Source organism: Orycteropus afer, unplaced genomic scaffold, assembly GCF_000298275.1.
Source record: "Orycteropus afer afer isolate SDZICR_OR568_19922 unplaced genomic scaffold, OryAfe1.0 scaffold00194, whole genome shotgun sequence".
NCBI classification, from domain to species: Eukaryota; Metazoa; Chordata; class Mammalia; order Tubulidentata; family Orycteropodidae; genus Orycteropus; species Orycteropus afer.
In genome coordinates, this window is record NW_006921781.1 from 6497257 (window position 1) to 6510055 (window position 12799).

The following is a 12799-nucleotide window of genomic DNA, read 5'->3' on the forward strand; positions in this document are numbered from 1 at the left end:
ATCTTCTGTGTCTGTGTTAATTGGTTTCCCTTTTCTTTGTTGAAGAGGGTCTGTGCAATCCTTCTGCCTAGTCCGCCATCTTGCCGGAACTTCTCTACTTGCATTCTTTCAGAGCCAGTGCTAACTCAGATTCAGTCTTACCCTACACATTCATTTTCCCATATAGTTTATTCTGTCTTTTTTCTCCCCTTCAAAAGTTTCTTAAAATTTCTGATCAGCTGATTGCACATACTGTTTTTTGCATAATTATTGATTGTATATAGTCATTTGTAAAGTCAAAACAAATAAACACTTGTTTAAACTTTGGGGTGGATATTGGTGATAGTTACAATACATGATTCATACAATTGCTGTCACTAAATTATACATGTGGAAAACATTAAATTGGCAAATATTGTGCTATATATATTTTTACAACAATAAAAAACTTTTGGATGAGAGAGAATATTGTTGTTATAAAATACGTTTTAAAAATTACAGTAAGAATACTTTATTAGAAATACAGGCAAGTTGTACTCAAATGGAAAAATACTAACTTTTAAATCTAATAATAAAAAATGAAAACAGAACATTTAATTCAAGAATTTAGAACCAGCACAATGAAAGATACTGAAAAGAACAGGAAGTAGTTAAGATAAGAACAAAACTTAATAATAAAACTTGAAGAAACAGCTGTTATAAAAATCCGACAGCTTGGTCTTTGATAAAGTCAACAAAGTGAACAGATCTCTGGTGAGTCTAATCAAGAAGAGATTAGTCAAAATGCAAATACACAACATTAGCAATGAGCAGCTATCACTATAGATTTGGAAAAGATTACATTTATATTAATATAGATAATATGATTCTAATAAATTGAAAATCTGGATTAAGTGAGGGAGTCTCTAGGGAAATAGAAAACTCTAAAAATAGTTAAAAAATTAAAATACATACAAACAAATGAAAATGGAAGTGATTTTTTTTAAGTTGTCTGAGAATTACTTTCCTACAACAGGGCAAAACTGGATAATTTTACAGACAATTTCCTTCAAATTTTCAAGGAATAAAAATTTTTTTCTATGCTTTACACATTGTTTCGAAAAAGAAGTACTATAGAAGTAATTTTATTTAACTATTATCCCTATAGGAGCCCTGGTGGCATAGTGCCTAAGGCATTTGACTGTTAACCAGAAGCCTGACGTTTCAAACGCACCAGCCACTCCTCAGAAGGCAAGTTGGGCAGTAATGATACTGCCTCGGAAACCCTAGGAGGAGTCGCTATGAGTTGGGGCCGACTAGACAGCAGTGAATTTTTTTTTTTTTATCCCTATGATGCCACAACCTGCTCAAGGGAGTAAACACATACACACACAACACAACTCACAGTTATACCAATCTCACAAAAACAGAGATGAAAATCTGAAAGAAATGTCTAGTTACTGGAATATATCTCTTAAATAATAATTTACCAAGACAAAGTAGTTTTTTTCCCTAGGAATTGAAAGATGGTTAGCTATATATTAGGATAACTATTTATATCTTATGACTATAATAGGATAGTTCATGAAGAAAAAAATTATCTTTAGCTGCAAAAATGTATTTGATGCATTTTAACCTCTGCCATCAATTAAACTAAAATGTCAAAAACTTTCGTGAACTAGAAATAAAAAAAATTCTTACTCTCTCACACCAATAAACATAGACTTGGTATACAAATATTAGAATAGCAAGCAATATAAAGATGTCTGCTATTTCTCATATTACTCTGGGAACTAGTCTAGTGTTTCTCAAAGTTATTTGCTAGAAAACTATTTTAAGTTAAAAAATTAATTGCTAATATTGCAAGGATCAGTGTTTGGGAATTGTTTTAGCCCACCTGACAAGATAAAAAACAAAAGTAAAAAAAGAATTGTGCTTATTATTAGAACTAAGAAATAAAGTTATCATTATTTATAAGTGAGAGTAATTTGCTTGTGTAACCGAAGAGAATCAAATGAACAATGATCAGATGGAGTTCAATAAGAGTTGTTTACATTAAATATGATAATTGTTTACATTATTCAATAAGAGTTCAATAAGAAAGTTGTTTTGTTAACATATATATGTATTATCTATATGTGTATCTATACTTATATATGTGTATCTATACGTATATGTGTGTGTGTATCTATACAAATATATGTATGTGTATCTATATTATGTGAAGGTTGGGCAATCTACTTCCGTAGTGATACTGCCTCGGAAACCCAAGGAGGGGTCCCTATGAGTCAGGATTGACTCAATGCCAATGAGTTTGGCTTTTGGTTTCTATCTATATCGGCGACTTTCCAAATACCAGCAAAAACTGACTAGAAAATGTAGTAGGAGAAAAGATCTCAAAAATTGCCCAGCTCCTGTGGGGAGAAAAGATAAACTTTCTTGTGATACTTAAATGTCAGTTCAAATAAAGTAGATATAGATGATGTTCCTGAGTGGTAAAATGCAACATTATAATAACTACAGTTCCATCTAAGTTGATTTGTGACTTTAATGAAATTCCAATAAAAATTTCAAATGAATTTATTGGAAGTAATTTGAAAAACTATTTCTAAAATTCACCTGGGAAAATAATTATGAGATTAAATAAACAAGAAACTTTGGAAAACTACAAATACTAATTTTTCTGTGTACACTCTTAGCTAGTAAGATATTCACCAAATCCTTGTGTGCTGCTGCTGGAAAGGGAATAAACTGAAGTCCTATTTGGCAACATTTGGCTATTTGTCCAAAAATCTAGAGCTTTCTGAAAGTAATAGTACTAGATCTAAAAGTTACAAATTTATTTTGCAGAAATAATCAAAGATGTACACAAGCTGTGTGTTTATTTTAAAATGATATTAATGATCAATTTGAGATCATTTATTCAGTACTAGAAGATTTGAAGATGTTGAAGTTTGGAATATCATAGAACAATTACACCTATGTTTAAATGGCTTGGAACTATGCTCACATATATGAAAATGAACAAAAAGCAGATTGTAAAGCAGGTTATGGGAGAATTTTGAATCCTACTTTCTCTTTTTACTGCCCTGGGATGTATACAAGATACTTATGTCTCTAGGCCTCATCTGTCATGTGCAGAGAATGGTATTTTACCTGGTAACATTACTTTTAGGATTATATGAGAAAAAGCATGTAGCATGTTTATCTTAATGCTTGGCACTTGATAAGCATTAAAATGTGACCTGAGGTGGTGGTAAATTATAATCTACATATATAAATCAAGACATGGAAGGAACCATACTGAAATATTAAAAGAGGTTATTTCTGGATGAAGAGTTTTATAAGCAATTATGCTGTTTTCCTTTATGATTTCTCTACTTTCTACTGTTTCATAACCAATAAATGAATTTTTTGGGAGAAATATTTTTTAAGAAAGTTTATAGGAAGTATTTCTGCATGGGACATATAGCACTGTGGCTTAGGGATTATTATTGTATTCAGAAGTCTATTTATATTAAAATGATAGAACTGAAAATAGCTAGTAAGAGAAGACTGTATGTTATTATTTATTTATGTATTTATTTATTTTTAACTCCCCTACTCTACCTATTAGTATTTACTTCCTCTGATTTGCTTGGCCGCATCTCAAATTTTTGGGAAGTTTCTACCAGGGATTTGAACCAGTTCTTTTTGTTTTGGTCAAGCTGAGGAAGCAAAAATTTTTTAATTTGAGTGAAACCAGAACAATAACTGGAATGAGAAAATTTGCAAGTTGAGGCCTTCCTAGAAACTTGTTCTCCCTCTTAGAAAACAAAGACAGCATACAAGTTGCATAGCAACCAAATAGCTTGCCTGGGGAAGTTTGAGCAGAGTTGGAAACAGCAGTGCCTAGCTCAAAGGTGGTGGCCAAATGAGCCACTTTCAATGTTTGTTAGGGTTTGAAGCCTTCCTCCTCATTCTTGATAGGCAAGGCCATTGTTGTCATTCTGGGAAAAAGCACTGTCTAACTGCTTCCACTCCTTCCTTCTTAACACTAATTCCTCTGATTGACTTGTGAGAACGTTCTCTCCTGGGAAAAGTTTGTCCTGCCCAGGCATGGACACTTTAATGCTTACATCAAGCAGTCAAGCTGAACTGTGTTAGAACATGCCCCACTAGGATTCAGACATGATTTTGAAATGACCCTATCAGAGTATCCAATTACTTCATGAAAGCATTGCTTTGGAGCATGTCTTTCACTGTGAGTTCATCGGGCTTTTCACATGCCCAGACTTGCACACACTTGTGAGTAGTATGTATACACTTTGACGTAACAGGGATACCACTGGCACATCAGAACACAGCCAAACGATTTTTACAGTCACCAGCAGGACATGGTGGCTCTCTTACTTCTTCCTCTTAACTTGGGCTTCTGTCTTAGTTTCCTAGGGTTGCCATAACAAAATACCACAAAGTGGGTGACTTTAAAAAACATAAAATTATTTTTCCATAGTTCTGGAGGCAGGAAGACCAAATTCATGTCCTCAACAGGACCACAGTCTCTTCCTGTGCTCTAAGAGAAGGTTTTCCAAGACTCTTTCAGATTCATGAAGACCCTGAATGTTTCTTGGCATTCTTTGGCTTGTAGGTAGATCCTTACATGATGGCTTCCTCCTGTGTGTGACTCTGTTTTGGTGCATGTTCGCTCCTATTGTAAGACATCACTCAGGAGAGATTAGAATTAGGACCCACTCTTCTCCTATATAGCTCTAGAGGCATAGTGTTTAAAGCATTTGGCTGCTAACCAAAAGGTCAGTGGTTTGAACCCACCAACCACTCTATGGAAAAAAGATGTGGTAGTCTGGTTCCATAAAGGTTTACAGTCTAGGAAACCCTATTGAGCAGTTCTACTTTGTCCTGTAGGGTCACCATCAACTCAATGGCTAATGGTGGGGCTACTTCTGTGTAAATTTGTTAACTTATATCATCTGCAAAGGAAAACCCTACTTCTCCAAACAAGATCACATTCACCAGTGCAGGGTAAGACTCCAACATGTCTTTTCTGGGGACACAATTCAATCCCTAACAGCTTCCATGCACAGATCTTTGGTGCTAGACTGATACTCTCAAACAAAGCCACTACTAACAAGCAGAGCACAGGCCCTGGCACTGTTTGTGGACTTGTTTGCTTTTACTAAATACCACTTGTCCAATGTTTACAGGAAATTCTGTCCTTCATGTCTCCAAGATGATATTTTATTTATAATATCACTTAAGTACCCTTGTTGTATGGAACTCAATCTCAAATATTGGGAGTAAGTAGACAAGTGATAAGATATACACTCTTTCCTTAGGGAGCTTTGAAATAGACATATCATATTTTTTACACAAATAACATGCACCTTCTTCATGTTTGCCAAAGGCTCCCTCCCCTTACAAGGTATTTTTGTAAACATGCTATGCTATTTTTTTTTTTTTATGGTAACATATAAAAAAATTTGGCATAGTGGTGTTTATGAAAACGTCTCCAGGGGAGAGGGAGTGGTTGGCAAACAAATGTAGGAAGTGTGTTTACTTGCATAAAAATATGATACTTAACATGTTGAACAACCAAACCAAAAACACAAACTTGTTGCCATAGAATCAATTCTGGGTCATGATGATCTCATGTATGTCAGAGTAGAACTGCACTCCATAGAATTATCAATGGTGGAAATATTACAGAAGTCGATGGCCAAACCTTTCTTAAACAGCACTGCAAAGCAGATTTGAACCACCAACCTTTTTCAGTTAGTATTTGAGCACAAACTGTTTGTACATGCAGGCATCTAGGCACATTTGCTCCTTATTTCTCTTGTTCACATTCCTTCTCTTGTATTTCCACATTATGTTGTTTGACCTTGTGTTCAGCAACACATTTCTTTGTGATTTGTATCATGGTTGTTTCTAAGTCTGTTATCTTCATTATGATGTGATTTCCTTCAGGGTGAAACTGTGTCTTATTTATATTTGTATCTCCAGCATTAATCCAGATGTCTAGAAAATGGTTGATGCTTAGTAAATACATGTTGAGTGGAGTAAGAATTAACAGTGTCTGAAATGCTATGCATCATCTCCCTTCTGCTTAAAGCATTTTGATTCTCTTAATGTCTAAGGCTCAGTCCTTGGAACAAGAGCACATTATTTTATATCTGTCCAACTAGATATTGCACTTCTGCATGAGAACCCTGTAAATGAACGAAGAATATTAGGAGGCATGTGGATGCATCTGCAATGACTGTCAGTTCAGCAGAACAAATTAATTAGTTGAAATTGTCCTTGTTGGTACCAAAGAACAAACATCCTTTCCCCAGTAAATGGACTTTGCTAGATATAGAAAAGTAATCCTGAGTGCAGCAATGCCAGAGCTTCTGCTGCCACCATGCAGTGTCCCTGCATGGGATGCCTCATCTGTGCTGTTTCCTTCTCCCTCATGGTCTTTGTTTTCTCCTCTCCCTTGTCCTTTCCTTTGTAATAGGATGATGCATGCTGTTTTCTTCCCTTCCTCTTTTCCTTCTCCCTAACAGTTCTCAGCTTCATGAAACCCAAAATAACAACAACAAAACCAGTTGCCATGAAGTTGACCCTGACTCATGGTGACCCTGTGTGCGTCAGAGGAAAACTGTGCTTCATAAGGTTACCAATGGCTGACTTTTTGGAAATAAACCACCAGAAGTTTCTTGTGAGGAGTCTATGAGTGGACTCAAACCTCCAACCTTTCAGTTAGCAGTCAGGTTCATCATAGACAGTCAGATATTTTTTTAATGAATTATTGAAAGACTAATTGAATTAGTCTACATATGCCATAAATATTTTTTAACAGTTTTTTTTAAAAATTTTTATTTATGGTATTATTTCCAAATAGAATCTTTAAATTTGTATGCAGCCAAATATAGTAGCCTTTTTTTTTTTTTTTTATGATTTCTGGAACTTTCTTACTCCAAGTTAATAAATAAATTTTCCTATGCCTCTTTTGTGGGAGCTCTGGTAGCATAGTGCCTAAGGCATTTGACTGCTAACCAGGAGGCTGGCGGTTCAAACCCACCAGCCACTCCTCAGAAGGAAGGTGAGCCAATCTACTTCTGTAGTGATACTGCCTCGGCAACCCAAGGAGGGGTCGTTATGAATTGGGTCTGACTTGATGGCACATAACAAGAACAAATGCCTCTTTTGAAAATTTCTGTGGTTTCCCTTTTTAAATTTAAATTTTAGACATCTATAAAATTAATTTTGATATAAAAAGTAAATGATCTACCTCAGCATATATGACCATGAGACCAGAAGAACTAGAGGGTGCCTGGCTACCACTATAAACCACTTGGAGGGGGATTGGTGCAGGAGATCCTGGATAGAGTAGGAGAACAATGTGGAACAAAACTCAAAATCATAAAAAATGACCAGGTTTGCTGATCTGATAGAGCCTAGTGAGACCCCTGAAGCTGTGGCCCCTAGCTACCCTTCAGGTCTGGAATTGAACTCACTCCTGTGGCTTCCAGCCAAATGATAGGTATATGGGCTGAACATTTACATCAGGTAGATATACTCCTTGGAACCGCTGCTGGTGTAGTGCCTAAGGCATTTGACTACTAACCAGAAGGCTGGTGGTTCAAACCCATCAGCCACTTCTTGGAAGGAAGATTGGGCAATCTACTTCTGTAGTAATACCCCCTTGGAAACCCAAGGAGGGGTCACTATGAGTCAAAATCAATTCAACAGCAGTGAGTTAGTTTAGTTAGATACACTCCTTGGAACAATCAATCATGGGAGAACAGAAGGACAGTGTTTGCACAGAGAGATAGCTCAGGAGGTGGGAGTGCATAGGAGGGAAGGAAACAGGGAAGAGGTAACTATAGGGAAGAAGTAGGAAGAGAGCTGTTACATTGTGGGGAATTGCAGTAAGTGTCATGAGACAAAATGTGTATGAACTGCTGTATGGAAAATGAATTTGCTCTATAAACTTTCACCCAAATCACTATAAAAATTTAAACACACACACACACAAAGAAAAGGATCTAGTTTTAATTTTTCTCACAGTAGTAGCTTATCCATCACCATTATTGAACTATCTTTCTTGCATTGGTTAAACACAACAACATTATGATAAGTTATGTTTTCATAAGTATTAGATCTCTTTTTGAACTCAGCCAAAATTACTAATTAGTGTAGTTTTGTGGTATGTTTTAATAGTTGGTAGAGGATTGCCTTGAGTCAGAATTAACTTGACAGCAGCTAACAACAACAGAGCTGATTCTTCATCGTTACTTTTCTTTTCCACACTATTCATAGCAATGATTTCAACCTTTTTTTCCAGATAAATTTCAGCATCATTTTACTAAATCCAAAAAAAAAGGATCTTAAAAATTATTTTAAATTAATTACAATAATATGCATAAAGCATTTGACTTCTAACCAGAAGGCTGGTGGTTCAAACCCACCAGCCACTCCTCAGACGGAAGTATGGGTAATCTACTTCCATAGTGATACCACCTCAGAAACCCAAAGAGGGGTCGCTATGAGTCAGATCTGACTCAATGACAGTGAGTTTGGTTTTCATACGTAGTATTGCTGTGTAGTAAATTACCTGGTATGGCTTTTCTAGCCATCAGTCTTTGTAAACTCTGTGGTGGAATTTGCCATGAGCAACTAAAGAGCTCCTGATTGTTAAAGTTACCCACCTGGGGTATTTCTGTTGAGAGTGGCACAAAGCAGTGTTCTGGGAAGTTCACTCTCTCTCTCAGGTGCTTAGAATTCTGATGTTATGATTGGTTAGTTTGGCCACTCTGCCAGGCTCCAAAGGAGGCCTCCTAGAGGCAGAAGAAGTCTCTCTGACTGCTGGCTGAGGAAGATGTTTTGCTGAGAGAAACACACTCCTGAGAGACACGTGCTGTTGAGAAAGAGACACACTGCTGAGAAAGAGATGCCAAGAGACATGCACTGCTGAGAAAGAGACACAGAGACACACGCTGCTGGGAGAGAGACTGAGAGAGACTGTTGGCTGATAGATGGCAGGCTGAGAGAGGCTGAACATTGTTCCTGAACTTGAATTGTAGCTTGGTGCTTCCCTAATAGACCCCATAATCTGTGAGTTCTGTGTGACCACTGCAGCGAATTATTGAACCCAGCAGAAAGGGTGGTGGGTGCTGCGGGAGGAACGGTTAGTGTCAGGGTTGATGGAAGGGCTGGAGAGAGGCAGCATGTCTGGCCTCACAGGAATAGGCCTTGGGCTATTGATGGGGATTCTGTCTTCCTCTAGTGCAGTTAGAGGAGGACAGAAGATGTGGCCTCCTTGCCTGTTTGGCAAATACATATGTTTTATAGTTTGCCTTCATGTCATGCTTCAGAACAAATGAGAGTTTAGTTTATTTGGAGTTTATTTGATTAAGCTCAGCATGGGCTAGATACTAGAAGTTGTTCACTGGAGAAATGAGTTCATGCATGTAAGAAGATTTAGCATCCTTAGATTTGAGTTTAGGTTAGATACGTTCTCCTAAACTTGTGAGTGTGAATGCGTCCTAAAGTTGAAGATGTGACTGTGTGTATTTAAGCATGATGAACTACTGAGAACTACTCTCTGAACTACTGAGATTAAGGATAAACTATCCTTAATCTTAACTCCATATTATTTAAAAATATTTTGTTGTATTTTTGGTGACTGTTTACATTGCCAGTCAGGTTCCTATTTAACAATATTTATACACACTGTTCTGTCAGATTGGTTGCAATTTTCACATGTTAGCATTCTATTCCTGTTGATCTACCTTCCCTGACTCTCCTTGCCTTCTCATCTTCACTTTTGAGTAAATGTTGACCAGTTGTTCTCATACAGTTAATTGTGTAAGGGAACACATTATTCATGGATGATATTGTTGATTTTATAAGCCAGTGTATTATTTGGCTGAAAGATGACTTCCTGGAGTGGCTTCAGTTCCAAGTACAAAAGTTATCTTAGGGTGATAGTCTTACGGGTTCCTCTAGTCTCTATAGATCTTGTAAAGTCTGGCCTATTTAAGGAATTTGAATTTTGTTCTACATTTTTTTTCCCCATTCTATCTGGGACCTTCTGTTGGTGTCCCTGGTCAGAATGGTAGATAGTGGTAGACAGGCACCATCTAGTTCTGGTCTCAGGCTAGAAGAGACTATCATTTGTGTGGGCTATTAGTCCTATGGACTAGTTTCTTCTATGAGTCTTTGGTTTCCTCCATTCTGTTTCACTCCAGATAAATAGAGAGCAATAGTTTTATCTTAAATGGCTGCTCAAAAGCTTTCAAGACCCCAGATGCTACTCACCAAAGTAGGATGTAAAATATCATCATTATGAACTATGTTATACAATTGACTGACATGTCTCATGAGACTATGGTCCCAAGCCTTTCAACCTAGTTGACCAGTCCCACAAAGTGTTTGGATATGTCTAGAAAGTCTTCATAACTGTACTCCATATGGCTGTATTATACATATATAAATATATGTACAGCACACATAAACAGGTATATAGATATGCCTTGTATATAGATATATACTTGTACATGCGTGTGCATGTACTCACATGCCTTTCTGTATGCATATACACATACATAGCTACCTATGTAACCACGCATCATATATTTTTTATTGTTATTACAGTTGTTGCAAAAATTGTATATGCTATAGTGTTTCCTGAAATTGTCCTTTATTCTTGTGTAGTTCTTAGTGTCTTCATGTACCTTGGTCAGGTTTTTCAGACTTTCTCAATATTGGGTATTACTTTTCCTGTCACCAGAAATAAAGTGTCTACTATCTAGAAAATGATTTTCCCTCATACCTCTTCCATTCCTGGTAACCATCGAAAAATGTTACTTTCTGTATGTATACCTATTCTTGATTTTTTTATAAAAATGAGAAGATACAATATTTGTGCTGTGGTGATTGACTTTTTTCACTCAGCATAATGTCCTCCAGATTCATCCATGTTGTATTTTTCAGCCTCCTCATTATTCTTTATAGTTGCATAGTGTTCCATTATATATATACCACAATTTGTTTATCCATTTATGCATTAATAGGCATTTAGGTTGTTTCATCTTGTTGCTATTATAAATAAAGCTGCAATAAACAAAGGAGTGCATGTGCCTATTCATATCACTGCTCTTATTATCTCTAGGGTATAGATTTAGGAGTGGGATTACTGGATTAAAATTTATTTCTATTTGTACCTTTTTGAGAAGGTGCCATACTGTTTTCAGTAGTGGTTGTACCATTTTAGAGTACCACTAGCAAAGTATAAGAGTTACAATCTTTCAAAAACCTTGCCAGCATTTGTTGTTTTCTGTTTTTTTGATCATTGCTGTTTTTGCAGGGGTTAGCGGGTATCTCATTGTAGTTTTGATTTGCATCTCTCTGATGGCTAATGATTGTGAATATCTTTTCATGTGTTTGTTAACCACCTGAATGTCCTCTTTGGTGAAGTGTTTGTTGATATCCTTTCTCCTTTTTGTCCTTGAGTTGCTGAAGTTTTTTACATATTTTAGAGATTAGACTTTTATCAGATATGGCATTGCCAAAGATCTTTTCCCAGTCTGTAGATTCTCTTTTTATTCTTTTGATATTTTGATGAGCACACCAAACCAAACCCACGGCCATAAAGTTGATTCTGACTCATAGCGATCCTTATAGGGTTTCCAAAGCTGTAAATCTTTATAGAAGCAGACTGCTTCATCATTCTCCCATGGAGTGGCTGTTGGGTTCAAGCTCCCAACCTTTTGATTAGCAATTCAGTGTTTTAACCACAGCACCACCAGAGCTCCTTGATGATTCCAAGTATTTAATTTTTGGAAATTCTCAGTTATCTATTTACCTTCTATTTGTGCATTTGTAGTTGTATTTGATAGACTATTTATGCCAAAAATTAGGTGCCCCCTTTTTGTCCTTTTGTTATCTTCCAGGAACTTTATAGTTTTAGTTTTAAGTCTTTGGTACAGTTTGCGTTAGTTTTTGTGGATGGTGTGAGGTATTTAATTTTTATGCAAGTGTATATCCAGTTTTGCCAGTACCATTTGCTAAAGAGACTGTCCTCCCACCCCACTGAATGGATTTTGACCCTTTCTTGACCATCAGCCACCCATAGATGGATGGATTTATGTCTAGGTTCTTGATTTTATTCTGTTGGTCTGTGTGTCTGTCATGAAACCAGTGCCAGATTATTTTGATTATTGTGGCTTGGAAGGAAGGTTGGGCAATCTACTTCCGTAGTGATACGGCCTCGGAAACCCAAGGAGGGGTCGCTATAGTTGGATCCAACTTGACAGCACATAACAAAAACAACAACATATAGTAAGTTTTGTGATTGCAAAGTGTGAGGCCTCCTACTTTGCTCTTATTTTTCAATATTGCTTTGGCTGTTCAGAAACCATTTCCTTTCCATATATAGATGGAAATGTTTTTCCATCTTATTAAAAAGTGGTGTAGGAATTTAGGTCAGGATTGCATTATATTTGTGGATTGTTTTGGGTGTTATTGACATTTTCACAATGTTAAGTCTTCCTATACATGAGTGTGGAGTGTTTTTCCACTTATGTAGGTCCCTTTTAGTTTAGTTTTTTTTTTTTTTTTTTGTGATTTGGGTGAAGGTTTACAGAGCAAATTCACTTTCCATACGGCGGTTAACATATATATTGTCTCATGACATTGACCACAGTTTACCATAATGCAACAGCTTCCCTTCCACTTCCTCCCCATAGTTACCTCCTCCCAGTGTCCATCCCTTCATACTCTTCTGCACCCTGAGTATCTCCCTGTGCATAAGCAGCCCTTCTTTCTCCCATAATTGTTCTCTCCAAGGAGT

At 36.6% G+C, this 12799-nt stretch overlaps 1 protein-coding gene across 1 annotated transcript in view; it reads left to right on the plus strand.

Annotated features, from left to right (window-relative positions):
* Nucleotides 1–11965, plus strand: part of EPSTI1 (epithelial stromal interaction 1) — a gene marked incomplete at its 3' end in the record, with an annotated part of 166802 nt that extends 154837 nt beyond the window's left edge. The window contains exon 10 of the mRNA XM_007947838.1: nucleotides 11901–11965. Coding sequence (XP_007946029.1) covers nucleotides 11901–11965 — 65 coding nt within the window. The remainder of the gene's footprint in view (nucleotides 1–11900) is intronic.
* Between the last annotated feature and the right edge of the window lie 834 nt (nucleotides 11966–12799).